At 40.8% G+C, this 17,941-nt stretch overlaps 3 protein-coding genes across 4 annotated transcripts; 1 reads left to right on the top strand and 2 right to left on the bottom strand.

The window, feature by feature from the left end:
• Nucleotides 1–272: 272 nt before the first annotated feature.
• acbd7 (acyl-CoA binding domain containing 7) lies at nt 273–2,283 on the bottom strand. Of its 2 annotated transcripts, none has more exons than XM_086113751.1 (4): nt 2,116–2,283; nt 957–1,074; nt 740–802; nt 273–663 (listed from the first exon to the last, which is right to left on the bottom strand). In XM_086113751.1, the coding sequence occupies exons 1-4, from the start codon at nt 2,125–2,127 to the stop codon at nt 593–595; spliced, it is 264 nt and encodes an 87-aa protein (XP_085969877.1). In that variant the 5' UTR covers nt 2,128–2,283; the 3' UTR covers nt 273–592. The 2 variants fall into 2 exon arrangements, with proteins under 2 accessions (XP_085969877.1, XP_085969876.1); XM_086113750.1 differs by lacking the exon at nt 2,116–2,283 and adding an exon at nt 1,895–2,065.
• On the top strand, nt 2,276–4,997 carry rpp38 (ribonuclease P/MRP 38 subunit). Its single transcript, XM_086113747.1, has 2 exons — nt 2,276–2,804; nt 3,388–4,997. The coding sequence occupies exon 2, from the start codon at nt 3,396–3,398 to the stop codon at nt 4,206–4,208; it is 813 nt and encodes a 270-aa protein (XP_085969873.1). The 5' UTR covers nt 2,276–2,804; nt 3,388–3,395; the 3' UTR covers nt 4,209–4,997.
• Nucleotides 4,998–6,912: 1,915 nt separating this feature from the next.
• nmt2 (N-myristoyltransferase 2) lies at nt 6,913–17,096 on the bottom strand. The gene is made up of 12 exons (XM_086113738.1): nt 16,896–17,096; nt 16,388–16,505; nt 13,273–13,414; nt 12,543–12,661; nt 12,373–12,464; nt 11,365–11,481; nt 10,647–10,817; nt 10,404–10,512; nt 10,139–10,309; nt 8,493–8,660; nt 7,931–8,068; nt 6,913–7,849 (listed from the first exon to the last, which is right to left on the bottom strand). The coding sequence occupies exons 1-12, from the start codon at nt 17,006–17,008 to the stop codon at nt 7,829–7,831; spliced, it is 1,479 nt and encodes a 492-aa protein (XP_085969864.1). The 5' UTR covers nt 17,009–17,096; the 3' UTR covers nt 6,913–7,828.
• Nucleotides 17,097–17,941: the final 845 nt, after the last annotated feature.

Genomic DNA, 17,941 nt, shown 5'->3' with positions numbered 1-17,941 from the left:
ATTGGCCAATTCAAGGATTAAACGCCTTTTGTAAATTGTGCCATTAAACCCCTCCTTAGAGGACAGCAACTTTTGCAAAAACGACTTAAATACAGTATTTAACAGATATGTGCATTCAAAATCTTAGAGAAGGTAACAATAAATTCACCTGCAAAGTTTTGAATGCATTTAAGGCTCAAATATGTTTTTCTCATGAACCAAAGCATACCACATCAGGAGTCAAAATCATACATATTACAAATTCGACTAATAATGACCACAAATCCAATGAGTAAGACAGTGCATAAGTTTTATTTTCAAAGCATCCACATTAACATTATTCTTTTCAGTCTTTCATTTCTAATAGGGATTAAGTTTGATTAAATTAATCGTTGACATTTTTGCACATGAGCAAGTTAACATTCACTAATAAGCAAACATGGAGTACTAACTGCCATATGCTACATCTTCACCTTAAAGAAATGTAAATGGAGAGAAGCTATTCAAAAAAGAAACATGAAAAATGCTTCATTATAATTTGTTTTACTTCATGATAGCAGCCTCACTTTAGTCCTTTATTGAGTATAGCATTTTAGTACAGTATTCCCTTCTATTAACCCAGTTTGCTGATGAGTTCCTTTGCGAGTGCGATGTAGGCAGACATGGCTTCATCCTTGGACATTCCTGAGCAAACACGGGAATACGAATGACAGGTTTAAAAAAAATTGTTGCATTTCAGCTCAAACATTTTGATTTCCACCTTTCCTGGAGTTCCATGCATCCCACTTGGCTTTGCCCTTCATGTCGAACAACCCCGGCCTTTCTGGAAAACGTGAAATTGCATTTGTTAAGAAATCCAAATGGTAGCCAAAACTTTTTTTCAGTGGGGTGGCCATAAGGTGATATGTCACTCATATCTCAGAGATTGTGAGACCACCCCTGAAGAAAGAATACATTACAGATGTCACTTGTCATACCCGTGTTGATGTCTCCGACAACTCCCTGTTTGTACAGGCCGTAGAGGTCAAGCAACTCCTGGTCCGACGGCCTTGTCTTCAAGTTCTTCACGTCTTCCGCCGCCTTCTCAAACTCTGCCTGCGGGTGATAACAGAGAGACAAATCTATTGATTATTAACTGGTAACAACTACGGTGAAGTAATGGGCACATTTAGTCTCGAATGTGAACTTGGTAACCTATTAGAACAGCACAAGAGGCTAAATAATAGGCTTTTATCCAAGACTGGTGCTTTTGTTCCTACTTCTACTTCACAAAGGAATTAGGACACTGCAGGACGGATAAATACAAACGCCTAAAGCTGACTTTCCCAAACCTTTGCAGCTCCAAGTAGAAATTTGCTCAAGGGTGAGAAAAAATAGAGTATAAAATTACAATTGAGCTTCTTTAAACAGTTTAGAGTACAACTGCCTCCCACCCAGAGTACAAGAGGCCCGGACCCCCACTCTCATCAGTTTAAAATGTGGGTGGCTAATTTATGTTCTCATGAAATGAACGTTTATTTTAATTATTTGAAGTAAAAATCAACTTTGAGTAAAATGTACTCTCGATATTTCTGTCTCTTCCAAGTGTAAATGTTACTCTGTCCAAACTTGGACCAAATCTAGTCTTTTTCAGAGTAAAATTTTCCTCGATTGGAGTAAAATGTCCTCTACGAGGTTGACTGTGTATCTCCCTCTGTTTTTGCCTTCCTGCCTACCAGTCCAAATTTGCGTTTGCATGGTATTTGTTGAACAAAAAAATCGTTAATTTAAAAAAAATGTATGCGTACTTTTGGCTCACCGTCTATTGCTGTATATTACACATCAACTGATTAATCTAAAAGCCCCTTGATGATAAATAAGAAACGACCCTTTGAAGCCCCCACCATAAGCTTGGGAACCTCTATTCTATTCTCACCGCATAAGAAGGGTTGTTTCTCCAACTTTGTACCATAGATGTTGGTCGGAGTGGACGAGTGAAAGATAAACAGTGGAATCGATGGAGCATCAGGTAATACGCGGTATGCTCTTAAAACGTAAAGAAAAATGTAATACAGTATAGCATGTCAGTGAAGATAGACCGCGCGTGCAAAGTCAACATGGATGATGAAAGAACAAGAAGTTGAAATTTCATTTTACCACAGAAGCCATTTTGGATGACAGTATCGCCGACACTCCTAAGTGCTTCTTTTAAATGTTCGATTCGGTCGTTTGGGTGAAGGCGCAAAAACAACGGTTCGATGGTAGAATGTCGCTCCGACAAAGCCTGAAGGAGCGGGCGGGACTTGAAACGAGTTGGTGGCCTGACGTGTGCGCATGCTCAAACCAGAGAACGGTTTACTTGCACATATCATGTCTGGGTCAAATGTCCTTACCGAACACGCTATATTCTGGGGTCAAGGAGTAGAGTTCTTGTGTGTGCGTGTGTGTTTTAAAACTACATCAGGATTTTTCCCCCAAAAAATTATAACAGTGAATATAATGGTGGCATAAATAGTACCCATTCTCGAAGTGGGTTTCAAAACTACCAGACGTATGCATGCAGCTGCACAAAATAAAGCTCCCCCTTTCAAAAGAGCTAATCTGTTTAGAAACCAGGTAATTTATTTTATTCTTTTATTTCAACAAGTCCTTGCAAATAACGTATTGTCCCTTTAACAAACGTAGCCACTGTTCACTGCATTTTAAATAAAGCTTTGCCAAAACCAAACAAGATGGCGGCGCCCGGTAGCGAACGCGTGTATTTTGAAAGGAAGAAGTTGTCATTCACCGTGATTTAAATTGGAAATATAAGAAGAGTTTACAACACGTGCTGTGGAGATATTCAGGTAAAATCTGTTTCCAAAATGTTTTTGTCAGTTTGTTGGGTTTTTGGTTTTTAATTCAACGGTTACGGACGGTACGACAGATCACTTGATGTCCATGTACAGGTTGAGCCAAGAGTCGGTGGCATGGTACCTAAAAAAAACACCTCTTATTACATTTCTGGCATCTTTCCTCTCCCTTCCATCACAACAGATGATTGTTTATGCAACCTTGCATCCTTCTTACATTCCCTCCTTAATTTCTATATTTCCACATTCCTTCCTACCTTCCTACACCCCCTTATTTCTCATTCTTCCTTCCTTTTTTTATTGTTTTTGTTTTCCTTCCCTTGGTACCTGTACTGTACTGATTTAGAATGCACAATTTTTGTAGAATGCACTTTTCTCCCGCGTCAACTTATTTGCCTTTTACTGTACATAATTAAAGTGTGTACTTACTTTTGGCCCACCCTGTACATTACTCATCTTTTTGCATTTGCTCAGCTTTCTGTTAATTGATTATTTTACATATTTTATGAAGCGCCATCATACCAACCAGATAAATTGTGGCTGTAATTCTTCTTTTCATTATTTTTATTAATTCCAGTTAATTAAATGGAAACACCGAGGAAAAGCAGCGGCAAAAAGGCCGGCAAAAAGCCCATCCAGGTCAAGACGTTGTTCACATCCCCTTTTACGCTGAACTGGAGCCCTCTTCCACAAAAAGACATGCATTTTATCCTGACAACCTTGAAAGACAAACTCATTTCCATGGGGCTTGAGAAGAAGGAAGTGAAGGTGTTTCGACCGTGGAGGAAAAAACAAAGAGGTCCGGATTCCTCATCTATGGATACGGACACAAATAAAGTGGAGGATTCGCCGAAAGGGGGCTGGACAGATGTGGCCATGAGACGACAACTCGCCCTGGGTATCAACGAGGTCACCAAAAGTCTGGAGAGGAACCAACTTAAACTGGTTCTGGTGTGCAAGTCGATCAAGCCCAAGCATATGACCAACCACCTGATAGAGTTGAGCGCTAGTAGAGGCGTCCCCGCCTGCCAAGTTCCGCGTTTGAGCGAAAGCATGGCCCCACTGCTAGGCCTGAAGAGCGTCCTCGCTCTGGGGTTCAGACACAGCTGCTACCAAGGTGACGACAATGACAAGGCAGAGGCGTTCACTGACACTGTGGATGCAATCATACCCAGGATGCCCTCTGTGGATGTTGCTTGGCTACAAGGTACAGCACCCGGTGTTGAATTGCAACACACTGCTGATGCTAAAGAGGAGGAAGGTGGACAGAGGGCGGGCCAAAAAAGAAAACTGGAGCCGGAGAGTGAACACTGCACGCTGCAACCTCTCAAAGTAACAAAAATTGTTTCCAACCCAGCCAAGATAAAAAGAAAGCGGAATCGGAAGCAAGCCAAGTGAAATTAAGTTCCCTTAAATTTTGTCCTCCCCATTATATGGAGTTTGTTGTTTGTGCCTGGAGACCTATTGGGTTCATTTATTACTACTCACAAAAAGTTAGGGATATTGGGCTTTGGGTTGAAATTTTACGATGAACCTAAAATGCACTCTAAGCTTTTGATCTATGAATCAACCAATACATTTTCTTCTTCAATTAGAAATGTTCTCTTCATCATTCTGTCCACGCACCTAACAATTGACTAACACTAGCTCACCATTGAAAACAAGTTTCAACAGAGATACAAAGAAACTGGAGGAGTCATAGAAAAGCATACTGGTGGATGTACTTGAAAATAATGTACAAAAAAGTTGTGCGTTGGTTCATTCTATTAGAAAAGGTCAAATTAAGTTCACCTTTTGCATTCTAGTCCTGAAATTCACCCGAAAACACCAATAATCCCATTTGTGAGTAATGTATTTATTACGTATAATATTTTTTGTCCTGAACGTCTCTGATCTTTTTTTTTCCATGCCATGATTAATTGAAAGATGCTTTAAAGTTCCACTATTCCAATTCAGCAAGCATCCAAGGCTTAACTCTTGGCATTTTGTTTCTTCAGAAGGCATAAAAAAAAAACACACTGAAAGTTACAACTCCAGAATTACTGTACCAGTCATCACGTATTGTAAAGATGAATGTATTTTGTTTTGTAGTAGTTATGTCTCCAAAGAAAGGATATTGGAACATGAGAAAAGTGCTTTTCAATGACACATACAGCACATTTGACAATAAAATTGTATCCAATCCAATGACTTAACTTCTTTTTATACTTTTATGACTGTGACTTAAAACATGGCCTTATTTGAACATCATCTTTATCTTCCCGAATGTGTAAAAAAAAATGAAATGGCCAATTTTAAATAAGCTAATATCGTCCGATTAATCAATCGGGCTGTCATGGTTTCTAAAACCAAACAAAACAGAATTGACCAGCATCCTAGAATAGATTGTGTTTGACTAGAGATGTTCCTCAAAGTGCCCTAAAATTGAATGACTCCGGCTATTAATCTCCAAAATGGACAAGCAGTGTCAATGCATTTTACATGGCATCAGTCGTCAGGTAACAACACAGCTTTTTCCTAAAAGGCAAAACATGGGGAAAAATAGGTCAATCAGCCTTGTTGATTTTGTTATGTGAATTTATTCAAATATCCATGCTGGCATAGGCGGCGTTTGTTGAAACAGATTAATTGCATGGCGTCATGTGGTCTACAATGATGCTGGTACAAGTTCTGTCAGCCTTTTCACAGCTTATGGATTTGAATTTTTAAAAATTGTTCTTCAGTAAAGCTGTGCGGATTGTTTACCCCATGATGTCAAACTCCTGGAAAAACTAACAAAATATTCCAAATAAGGCAGGTTCACAGGGCCGAAGTTGTCACTAAAGGTAGTAAAACGATAGATCCTACAGTCACTGCAGCAACATTCACACGTTTTTGGAGACACAACCAGCGTCCGTCTGCGTTGAACAGAAGTTCAGCCGTCTTGGCGAATGCAACTCACTCAAGGTTTCAAACATATAAACGAAAGAAAAAAAGTTCTGATAGCAGACTGCTTTCTTCATCTGTTGTAAAAGGGAGAGGAAAAGCATGTAAAAAGAAGACAATGTAGAACATCTCAAATGTGACCATGGAACAACAGCGGAGGCTCACTTGAACATAAACAAGATCAACCAAATGATATCACACTTCTCTGGTTGCCCGTTTAGACTTTTACACAGAGGGAAAACTGTCACAAACTCAATTATAAATGGAGCTTTTTCCATGCATTTAGCTGCTCAACACCTAAAAAAATACAGTAGATTTGTCTCGGACACAGGAGTACAAAGTGAATAAAATGGGCAGGGATGAAGACATCAAAAACGGTGAAAAAGCCCCAAAATAGCAAATATATGTCGCCTCTTTCCCCCAGATACAATCTAAATAATTCTCTCTAAAATGAATCGGACAAGGTGATTAACAGGATATTTTTGCATATGAAATGACCAAAAAAATGCTTTCCAGCAGCTTATTCTCTGACTTAACTAAATGCTAATTTCTCCGCAAGACTCTATTGTCCCAAATACAACAGGAAGACAAGAGAATTTGCTGTTTTGTTGATGATTAGCCTCTCAACGCCTGCCGCCTGATCATTTGTGTTGTTTTCATTGCCACCGTGAGTCAACCCCGATTTGTGATTGAAAAGATGTGTTTTGTGTTTTTTGTTATTGTAAAGTGTCCTTGGGTGTCTTGAAAGGCGCTTATAAATAAAATGTATTATTATTATGCGCAATGTGACGTTCACAATTTTCAATCAGGTGGAGTTTTTAATAAAGTTCTCTGAGAACCATACTAAATTGTATGACATTATTGTACACTACGCACAAAAGGTTAGGATGAACTTAAAATGCACGATAACCTTTCCCGGTGAACCTCATATGACCTTTAAACCTTTAATGTACTTGCCCAACTGTTAAACTGGTATTTTTTGCACACCAAAGTGCTCAGTGGCAAAATTCACAAACGTTTTTTTTTTTTATTTCCAAGGACAATCACATCTGTGACTCCTTCAGTCTCTCACCGTCTGTTGCACTCGGTGGCATTCCAATCTCTGCGGCCACTTTCTGTTTGAAGCCTTGCAATGGCGAGGTAAGGGTCCTTTTTTTTTTTAAATACCAGTTCTGGCTGAACCAGGAAATGTAATGGTTTATTCATGAATCAAACACCCGTCATGATCATGACCACTCAGCAAAACAAGTTATGCAAAAAGTACAGAAACAATGAACAGTGGGACATGGAACATTTTCAACCCCCAAAAATACCCATGGCTTTAAAGGCTATTGACTACGTATTGTAACATGGTAGCAGCTCACTTTCACACTGAGAAGTACCACAGCATTTTTTCCCCAAACATTGGCCACCTTGAGAACCTTTTTGAAACTGAAAAATTGTGCTTCATTGATGAAATACATTCATTAAAAAAAAAAAAAAGTGCATGGCTTCATGCTGTACATGTAACTCAATGTTTCATATTAAAAAAAAAAAGTCAATGCACCAGTTGGTTTTATGACCATGTGACAGTGTACAAGTCTGTATGTACCGAGAACAAAATTAATTGAAGTACCCAGCATTGGAATGATATATATTGCATGAACAGCCCTCTATTGGTGAGATGCAGTAGTAGCGAGGGACAACATAACTTCCCCCCAAAAAAAAGAAAAGAGAGAAGTTGCCAACTAATGAAGTTGTCGGATTTCCATACTGTTTATGACAACAACGGCATGCCGGTGATCTCTGTGCATGCCAAACTGGTTTGTTTCAAACGTGAGCGTACGTATCAGGCATAACATGACATTCACATTCAAAATGTGGAGGATTTTTTTAAAATTGATTTTTACCTGCAAGTGAGCTGGAAAAAAAGCGCCAGTGGTGGAAAAATAATAATAAACATCTTCCCAGAATAAAGGTTGTTTTTCTCACCGTAGTCTGGCATGGGCGACCTTGTGTGTGCAGGTACATAATTGCCAGACCTTGTGTCCTCATCGTGTATCAGTGTGTTTGTGTGTGTCTATGTGTCTGTAGCAGCCTTCAAGGCACGGGGGCTACTGAAGGACCAGGCCAACCTGAAACAGAATTGCATTTTTTAAAATTAGATACATGTTCTTGTTTCAAAGGTGGAAAGGTATAAAATACTGCTCACGGACCTTATCAGCGTCCATCGAGGGACATTTCCAGTTGTAGAGGTAATACTGCAGATTTCCATCTCCTATACCAAACTTGAGCTTTTCCAGAAAAACTTTATTCTCCATTAGATCCAAGGCATTGAACACATCAAAGCCTTTCTGTGGAAGAAATAATCATCAAAACTACTGTCAGTGTTCATTTTCATGAGCTTATTAAAAGCGCTGCAGACTTCTGGAGTTTAGGGTACTTTTAGGCAACTCAAGTTACTTGGGATTAGCCAGGCAGGCATTAATTAATGCTCTTACTTGGTGAACTACTGGATGGTATCGCCGATTCCCAAGCACTGTGCCGTGGCACATTAATTTCACTCAACTGGTTTGAAAAGTATTGTTTATTCACTACAAATAATGTATCTTTATTCATGTATCTGCCAGGGATGTGTCGTATACCTCATATATACTTTTTCTGACATTTCTATTGGTGGATACTTTTTTTTTGTTTGTAAAATACACATTTTAGTGCAATTAAGGTTGAGAACACTGCACTAGATCGCCAAATACAAAAATGCCTCGGGTAAATTACCAGTTTGGCAAGGATCAGGGTGTCATTCATTAAGTCCAGTAGCGGTGTTTGCGTGTGAACATTGTAAAAGGAGTATGCAGCCTTCAAGCTCCGATGCAGGGGGTGATGCATCACCGTGGAGGGTAGAGTGTAGAAACTAGCAAAGTCGGTCAAGACACCACCAGCACCCTATGGGACACAAAAGCAGCTTCAAGATGGCAGACATGCAACAGTGCTGAGCACCGAAGGTTGCCAGAGCATTTATTCAATGTCATTCATATGCATCTTAAAGTGCAAATCCTAATACGCTCTTTGTCCTCACATGCCTTTAATGGAATGCAGTTTGAACCTTTATTCAATATCCTACTAGAGCGTTGAATTCTGAATGAAAACTAGTGCGCGGTGAATAAATGCTCAAAGGGCTTTATTGTAAGCTGTCTGAGCATTTATTCAATGTCCTCGATATCCATCTTAAGTCCATGGACAAGTGCGCCCTTTGTCCTCCCGAGTCAGGCAACTTTGGCATATAGTAGGACAAATACGTACATGTTATTAATGAGGGAAAACTGCGAGTCACGAGTATCATGTAGGAGTCCTACTTGTGAGGACAGTGAGCATACAAGTTCTTGGACCTTCAATAGAACATCAAGGATATTGAATAAATGCTGAAACACCTTGCCGTAAAGCCAGTTGCGGATTATTCACAGCACATTAGTTTTCATTGATAATTCAGCAGCAGCACACTGGTAGGACATCAAATACATGTGAAAAGGCAGTGCACTGAATTGTCTTATTCGTGATTATGGTGCTAGTGAGGACAAAGAGTGAACTACTATAATGGTCCTAAAGTTGGATATTCAAGAACATCAAATACATCCATCCATCCATTTTCTGAACCGCTTTGTCCTTACAAGGCTCGCGGGGCGTGCTGGAGCCTATCCCAGCTGTCTTCATCCAGGAAGCGGGGTACACCATAAACTGGTTACCAGCCAATCGTAGGGCACGCATAGACAAACAACCATTCGCACGCACAATCACATCTAGGGACAATTTAGAGTGTTCCATTAACCTGCCATGCATGTTTTCGGAATGTCGGAGGAAACTGGAGTACCCGGAGAAAACCCACGCAAGCAGGGGGAAAACATGCAAGGTCCACACAGGAAGGCCGGAGCCAGAATTGAACCCTACACCTCTGCACTGTGGGGCGGACATGGTAACCAGTCGTCCACCATGCTGCTGACATCAAATACATTAGATGTAAAAAGTCTACACACCTGTGTTTAAATGCCAGTTTTTTTGTGATATAAAAATGAGACCAAGATAAATCATTTAACATTTTTTTGCACCATTAATATGAATTATGACTCCAATGAAAACAAATATTTGAGAGGAGAAGTAATAATTGAAAAAATAATCAAGATCATGTGTTTGCATAAGTATGCACACCTCCTTACAACCGGGGGAAGAGGTTGTGCTCAAAATGAACCAATCACTTAGGAGCTCATGTTAAATGAGTCAGTGCACACCTGCCACAATTCAAAATGCCTCCTATCAACCCTGGAAACAAAATGTCATCTGTTCTAGTACTCTTTGAACAGCGGTATGTAAACTTTTTATCTCCACCACAAATTCAAAATGTTTTCCACAGATGAGCGGCTCGCAGCTACCTCGATGACATATGTGTCTATGATGTTTTCCTGAGGAAGGAGCCAGTGAGCCACCTCCTCGTCGCTCATGGACGGCGCCAGCTGGAAGCGTCTCAAAAACCTCTGCAGCAGTTCGGTCACCTGCCGGATGTCGCGCCGCTCCATCGGCCGTAGCCCTGCTGTCTTGGTGCTCTGCGGCGGCGGAGACAATGAGCAGTTACATGAAGTGAACATTCTTCATAAAAAGAGAAGCTTGGTCTGAAAGTGGGCTGAGGGGAGCCTTTACATCTGGCAGTCTGTAGAGTTTCATGGTTCTTTGCAGGGTCATGTTTCTGCTCAGGTGAGAGAACTTAACTTCCACAAGCTTTCTGGGATTTAGAGAACGATGCCAATACCTGCAAGATAACACACAAGAGAAAAGTTGTATTTCACTGGCTTCAAAATCAATTTCCTGTCAATCAACCAGCCTAACCTTCTCTATATTTTTGTCTCGTTTTGAAGCAGACGTCCAAAGGGCATGAAAGTTTACCTGCACGTGGAAACCGGTTTAGGCAGCACGACGCCTGCTGTGTACACCGCCTGAAATATTCCTTTCAGGTTGACCCGCCGCGTGATCTCTCTGATGAGCACCGGCGCCACCCGCTTTGAACGCAGCTTCTTATGGACACAGAGGAAGTTGATTTCCACCATCCTCTTCAACCTAGAGCAGCAAAAATTTAGTTTTTGAGTATTGGAGACTTCATCATTGACCTGCTAAGTGCAAGACAGATGCTCACTGGCCAGATGTTTTGGTAGAATAGACATTTCTAAACTAGTGTGTGTTTCTTATAGGGCAAGTCTAAGGTGGTTCACTCCCGATTTTGAAAAACTCTTGGACAGACATTAGCATCTGGTTACAAAAGATTCTCCATCCTGCACAGTATAGGCCTTTTCACACTGCACTTAACACTGGTGACAAACCCATTCATTGTGTATGTGTTGTGAGGGCGTGATGATGGATTGTGGTCATTTGCCAACGCGGCAGTGCACCCTGATTTGAAAGCTACTCAACTCGGGAGCCGCTGTCATGTCAGATGGCTCACCCAGTCGTAGAGAGGTTGGGGAAGAGATTTTTAGAGTGCTATTGCTAAAGACCAACAAGCAGGAAAATAATCCAAGCTGGTTCCTGGTTGGCTGCGAGACAACCACTTTCAACTATGGGCAAGCTCGCATTGGAGCAATATGTATGATCATTTATGAATACTGACGTGTCATAAACACGGATGTCTGCAGGAATGGCACTGATGAAGCCGACGAGCTTCTTGTTTGAGGAGACTCTCACTCCGCAGTGCCACTGAGGTAACCAACCAGGTGGACGTAAAGCCCTGAGGAGGAAGAACACAATTCATATTATACTTGTTAAAGATGAAGTTGCGTCCAGAAACATCGTCATCTGAAGCAATGCAACTTATCCAATTAGTCAGGGGCTCAAAGCTTGTGGCTCGGTGTCTGGTTGAAATTCCCATGCTTGTATTTGAATGGGCAAGTAAATTAATATTTGTGATGCAACGTCAGATATCTTCATGTGGGAAAAAGAAAAGACAGAAGACGGTTGAGCGAGTGCTTTGTTATGCCTGCTGAAATGAGGTTCTAATTTTGGCCCAGGATGACAGAAAAGGAACATCTGGATATTCAAACGAAAGTATTTCAGCAGTTTGGTTGCAAAAAGAATGATGAGAGTAAAATGGATTGATGAATATTAATTAATTCATTATCATGACAAAGTCATTACCATGTCCTATCATAACCTCATTTCTCCACTTATGATTTTGCCTTTTAATAATTACATTCTCTACAGCATGTCCTACTAAAAGTGTGAAGACAAAAAAAGCAATGAAAACCTAAGTATGGATGAATGAATGTTTTACACAGATGATTGACATTGAAGGTGTATTTCCGGTAGGACTGATTTTAAGTGCAGGTCAAATCATTCACCCATCACTTTTTTTATAGTGCTTGTCCTTATCAGATTTGTGGCATAGTTGGACAATTTAGTGTTCTATGCCCCTAACATGAATGTTTTTGGAATGTGGGAGGAAGACTGAGTAACTGGAGAAAAGCCACACCCAAGGAAAACATGAGATTTAAGCCCCGTTCTGCCCATGGTACAAAATAAGTGTAGCTAAATTTAACTATGAATAACATTTTTCTTTAGTGCACCTGAAAAACAAAGACCAAAATGTGACAAACAACATTGATATAAGGTCAGCGCTTACCATTTGAGGAAGCTTGGCGAATAATCAAATCTGAACATGTTATCGTCATCCTCCACATAGTTCTCGTTTAACAACGTGTACAGTTCCTTAAGCTGAAAAACAAAGCACCAGCTGACATTATGACCTGTTACCAGGGCCATTTTTGCAGTTGAGCTATAAGCTGTACTTACTACATCCGAATTGCTGAGATCTAGAGTGTCCCACATGAAGCCTTGAGGTAAGGAATAAGGCTCCTGTCGGATATTTTCTTTCACAGCTTCGATCGGGCCGTGACTCGTCACCACCTCATCTGCACACACAGCACAACTCCTGTCAGATCTGTGACATCAATTACCACATGCCTACTATTGCCAAATTTAGTTTTCCAATCTGAAGCACGACTGTCTTCTGCTGGTGCACAGCGCCAGTGCATTTGTCTCGTCGCCGTGAAAACCAGATTACGCAGATGCGCCAAATCATGCCATGGGAGGCTGCTGCCAGGTCCACTTTGGAGCAAATTAGGGTTCAGTGTCTTGACACTTAGACGTGGTTACAAGGGTTGAGGATCAAACTCACAACCTTCCGGTTGGGAGCGGGCGACGACCACGCCACACTGAGCCATGCCACCCTGGCCGAATGAATGCAACTATTACAGGTCTCTTGACGATGCAAATGCTCGATAGGCCGAAATAAAGAATGGAATTTTTCTGACATCACGTCGTGAAGGTTTGAACTTCCATTTTTGACTGCTGGTGCACATTATTTCAAAAATATTAGTTGAACTCCAAATTGTACGACTTGTGGGGTGCATGGCTTTGGGGGTTTCACTGTATTTCCCAAATAATGCCATTGAGCAAGTGCTGTTGTTGCTTCCTATTCAGTCTGCCAGTCATGAATGCCCTGAGATTAATGTGAACTTACTTAACTTGGGCACTGGCTGTGTGTCCCAGAACTGATATTTGTGCTTGGCTGCCTCATCAATGCTCTTAGCTGGGCCTTGACAGGACAGCAGCTCCATAGCTCTTTGGATGTCCTGCAGCTTCTGGATCGGCAAGCCAGGATTCTGGAGAGTAACAATCGACACGGAGGGCTTTAAGAATGGGAGGTAAAAAATAGGCGAAAGGTGGTACAGTACCTCAAAGCTTGTCAAATTTGGAGTTCAAACAAGATCACCTGGAAACATATGCCTGAGACATGTGAATGGGTGATATCAACACACTTCACTAAACATCTTTTGGGCCAAATTCAAAGCATTCATTACTTCTGTGAGTATTGAGCTTTCCTGGAAGAATGATGGTGGTCGGGATCAGAGAAGAATAATGTGAGAATCTCCACAGAAACTAACAGTGAAATAAGTGGACTTTTTGAAAGCAGATTGAGGTTGTGTTCAAGTACTTTTGTCCAGCGAATGTGTCAGTGTCAAGACAGTCATGTGGATGACTCAGCAAGTGCTATTAAAGTTTTATATTTTGGTAGGTGTCAATTTCCTGTTTTTCTCAACTCAGCCAGGGGCTGTTATTGACCAACATTTGGTGAGTAAAGGATTTTGTTGATCCTCTGTGACTGGTGTTGTCTTTTTGAAACAATTTGTTTGAGCTCTTTGTCAATAAAGAGCACTTAGTAAAGATGCGTTGACTGCTCTAACATTTTTTTAGCTGCAACGTGCTTGTCACTTGTGATTAAAGGTAGTGTAACGTGTTATATATTAACATTTTGAATTACATTGGTGGTTAATGCATACATACAATCTGTACATTTAATTATAGAGAACACGGTCGTCTCAACTACGCTGTGAGATGAGTAGTTGTTGTTTCAGAGCATAAAGACTATATGCCTGTGAATAACTGCTATATGTTTTATCTCCCTGTATTCCTACCACTCATCTTTCAAGGGGAAGTCAAGTCAAAAATGTTCTTGACTAGAGTGTGTTCTATGTGTGAGGTATTAATCTTGAATTAGTTATTAAATTCAGTTTGTTAGTCAGGTAGTTATCCATTCATTCCTTCACAGATTCAGAGAGAGAAAGGTCATATATAGTCAGTTTCACAGTTAGTTCCGTTGTCCATAGGTAAGTAGAGAAGATTCAGTCATTCAGTTTACTTGCAATGAAGCGTGTACAGAGTGTTAGGATTAGTTAATTAAAACATGTGCACTGTCGGAATTTGGAGAGAAGCAACATTAAACGCTTTCATCTCAAATACAAACTGGAATACAGCTCACCGTGCAGCAGGGGTCCTTAAAGAGCTACAATGAATAAAACCAAGGAATGAACAAACCATTGGCTGATATATGAGAGACAAAATCTCAGTGGTTCATGAGGCTTCACTTTGCCCATCACTCGTCTAAACACGTCACCTGTATTCTGTGTTCGGTTATGTGACGTTCGCAAGCTGAGCTGTGATTGGTCGTTACCTGAGCCCTGAGTAACTGTGATGTCATTTTCAGTCGACAGCAAGTAGGAAAAAATTGGATGGATTTTGCGTCTTAATTCATATTCCACAAACATTATATGAATCAGAATACCGCATTTAGATGAGTGATGCCATGTGGAACATCTAACGAAAAATTTTGACTTGACTTCCCCTTTAACACAAGCAGTGGTAGAAACACATGGATAACACACAGCTGTACTCACAGCAATATGGTCTTTAGTCTTTAGATTTGCGATTGACTTTGTTGAAAAAAAATGTCGCCGTGGTCACTTTCATCACTAGGCTATGAACATTCAGCCAATCACAGATGCCATCAGCAGGCCGAGTTGTTTGAACTAACATGGAAATAGGTGCGTTGTCAATGCACGAAACCTTTGCTAAACGAGGATATGAGCTATACTATAGTCAGACCGAACGTGACTTCAGCAACAGTATTCTTACGAGACAGTTACTGTACATAGTCAATACATGTTACGAAGACGGGTGAATTTGTGCCGAGGCCAAACATCATTGAGACTGTGCTTATTGTCTCACACACACGGCACATACATGTAGCGTCCTGTGAAGATAAGGTGGAAAATAAAAATGTAGGACAAAACACAGCCAGCTTCCAAAGCAAGCCAAAAAGGAGCAGGCTTTGAGAATGGGGAGCAAGGAAGTTGGCATTGCTGTTAAATGTATTCACTTGTTTACAGCTGTAGAACCAAAATAGCAATAGTATGTAGCACAAAACAATGTTTTAGAAAACCCTCATCTACCTGATTGACGAGCAATGTTTTTGTATTTTTTTTTCTGTTTGGGGGGGCTAGAAATGTGGAGGAATGTGACATTTCTTTATTCTGAACATAGCATAAACACAAGGGTCCCTAAAGTGAAACTGTTAATGTTAAGAAGTACTGGTCAGAGATGAGCAGAAAGATATGTGGTGTGTTTGTCTTTTGTGGTTGGGTTATTGCGTCAGTAAAGGAGGATACCATTCATCATCATTATTGCTGTTGTTTTGCTCTTTATTAGACTGGCAAAAAGAAAAAGAAAAAAAAACACCCGCTAGTAATCATGTGACAGCTGCCATATAAAAATGATAAAAGAAATGTGTAGCAATTTGCCCAGTAGAGCAACTCATCTTTTCAATGACAATGTGACATCAGAAAGGTTTTCCGGGATCCGTTTGTCGTGCCAAAATCAACCAATGAACGACAAAAGCAATCAACAAAAGAAAAATGATACCTGAATGGGAATTTCCCCACGTTCTTATGGAAACCAATTAATAATTCAGCATCATGCACAGATAACTTGTTTAAATAGTTATAACATTCTATATTGTGATCAGATTGATGATCGGTTATTGTTTTTTTCTTCTTTTTTAACTCCTTGATTGGTGATGGGCCCCAAAATCCTGATTGTATGAAGCCAACTAACAGGTGAATTAAGACGTGTAAGGACCTAGTGAAGGCCAACATCCCAAATGCAGAGCCCACCACTGTGGTATAAAAACAAGTAAAAAGTTATATTGAATGACATGCCCTCTGTAAGGTAACATGAAAACATTTCAGAGAAAGTAAAGCTATTTCGGATCACACAAAATGAATGGATGGAGTGGTCACCTTGATCTCCTGAGAGTCAGAGGCAGAGTCTGATTTGGCTCCTCCAGAGCTTGGCTTTTCTTTCTTCCTCTTCTGCTTCTTCTTCTTTCTCTTGGCCCCCAAATCCCCGCCAGGACTCCTGCGGACATGAGGACAAAGTCACGTTTGAAGGCGATGTGGACTAACTCGAGATAGTCACACACACTGTGAGGCAGGCAGGGTGGCAGCGGGCTAACGTTAGCTGCCATAGCAACGAATGACAGCTGCGCTAGCTCGCTAACGGTTTGCCTGACATCCTTCCACTAAAGTCAATACACCGGCTTGGGAAATGTATACTAAAGTAGTTCCAATGAACGGCGTAGTGACCGTTTTAAAGCACCACTTTTATGGAGGTTGCTAGTTTAAAACGACAGTCCCACAGAGAGTATTGTGGTTATGTTTGTATCGGCTAACTGGCATTAGCCAGCGAGAACACACACAAACATACACACGCGCGTAAACTGTGTGATGTACAACAGGCCGTCCGCACCCTTGCGCGTTCTCGTTCTCCTCCTCGTTGTCCCCGTCTATCCCGCAAGTATCCTGGTCGTCCAGCTCCAAGCTCTGCTGGCTGGCGGCGGATTCGCTGTCCTCCGCCATCATTAAGACTTTAGAAAAAGGGAGGGGGAGGGGGTCAAGGGGGAGAAAACTGCCCAAGTACCGTCTGATAGAGATCGCGGCGAGTGGCTACTCATCGGAAAAACAAAAGAAATTCGACCAGCCGGGAAATAGCACCACCCTGAGGCCAAACGGTGGCAATACAAAACAAAACACACAAAAAAAAAACCGTCATGTTACGTCGGTTGCTACGTGACATGTAGGTCAGAAGACAATAATAGATACCACAACTCATTCTAATTGATTATTTCACATTGGTATGGATTCTAAAGTTTATCTTTTTACATTGGTCAAAATCACATACATTCGGTGAAAAAAAACGTTATTTTAAGAGGTACAGTATATCAGTTTATTGGTATGTGTGCAAACACTTGGCTCCTCATAAGACCTCAGAGCTTCATTATGCTCGTAATACAGAACTGTATTATCTGCGTTAAAAAGTACATCGAAGTCTGTTTTATGGAGGAATGTTATTTATGTAAACCGTAAACAGCATAGGACCCAGTAATGACCCTTGTGGAACACCCTTGATTATTCTGAGGATAGCAGATTAAGAGTTACAAAAGTTTTGGCAATGTTGTCATCAGGATAAATAATTCTGAAACCAGTGAATTGAACAGGGGTCCAATCTTATGCCAGTCAGCCTTTATAGCAGGATAGCACAAGTCAAACACATTAGTGAGATCAATGAATAATGTAGTTCAGTATTTTCCTTGATCCACAGCACATCCTGTGATTGATTTTACCTAATTGAATATCTCGTAGAGACCGTACTCCATGTGAATATTTTCTTTTTGTCTGCGCAGCATGGATATTTGGATTGAAACGTTACAGTCAAGTAAATCCCCAATAAACATGAACTGTGCACCTAATCAAATCAGCATATCCTATGGGTCTGAGATAAACAACATGAATACC

This window comes from Hippocampus guttulatus, chromosome 6 (assembly GCF_054856545.1).
Source record: "Hippocampus guttulatus isolate MCC_2025c chromosome 6, RoL_Hgut_1.0, whole genome shotgun sequence".
Lineage (NCBI taxonomy): Eukaryota > Metazoa > Chordata > Actinopteri > Syngnathiformes > Syngnathidae > Hippocampus > Hippocampus guttulatus.
The sequence above is the reverse complement of the archived record's forward strand: the minus strand, read 5'-3'. Positions and strand labels throughout refer to the sequence as shown.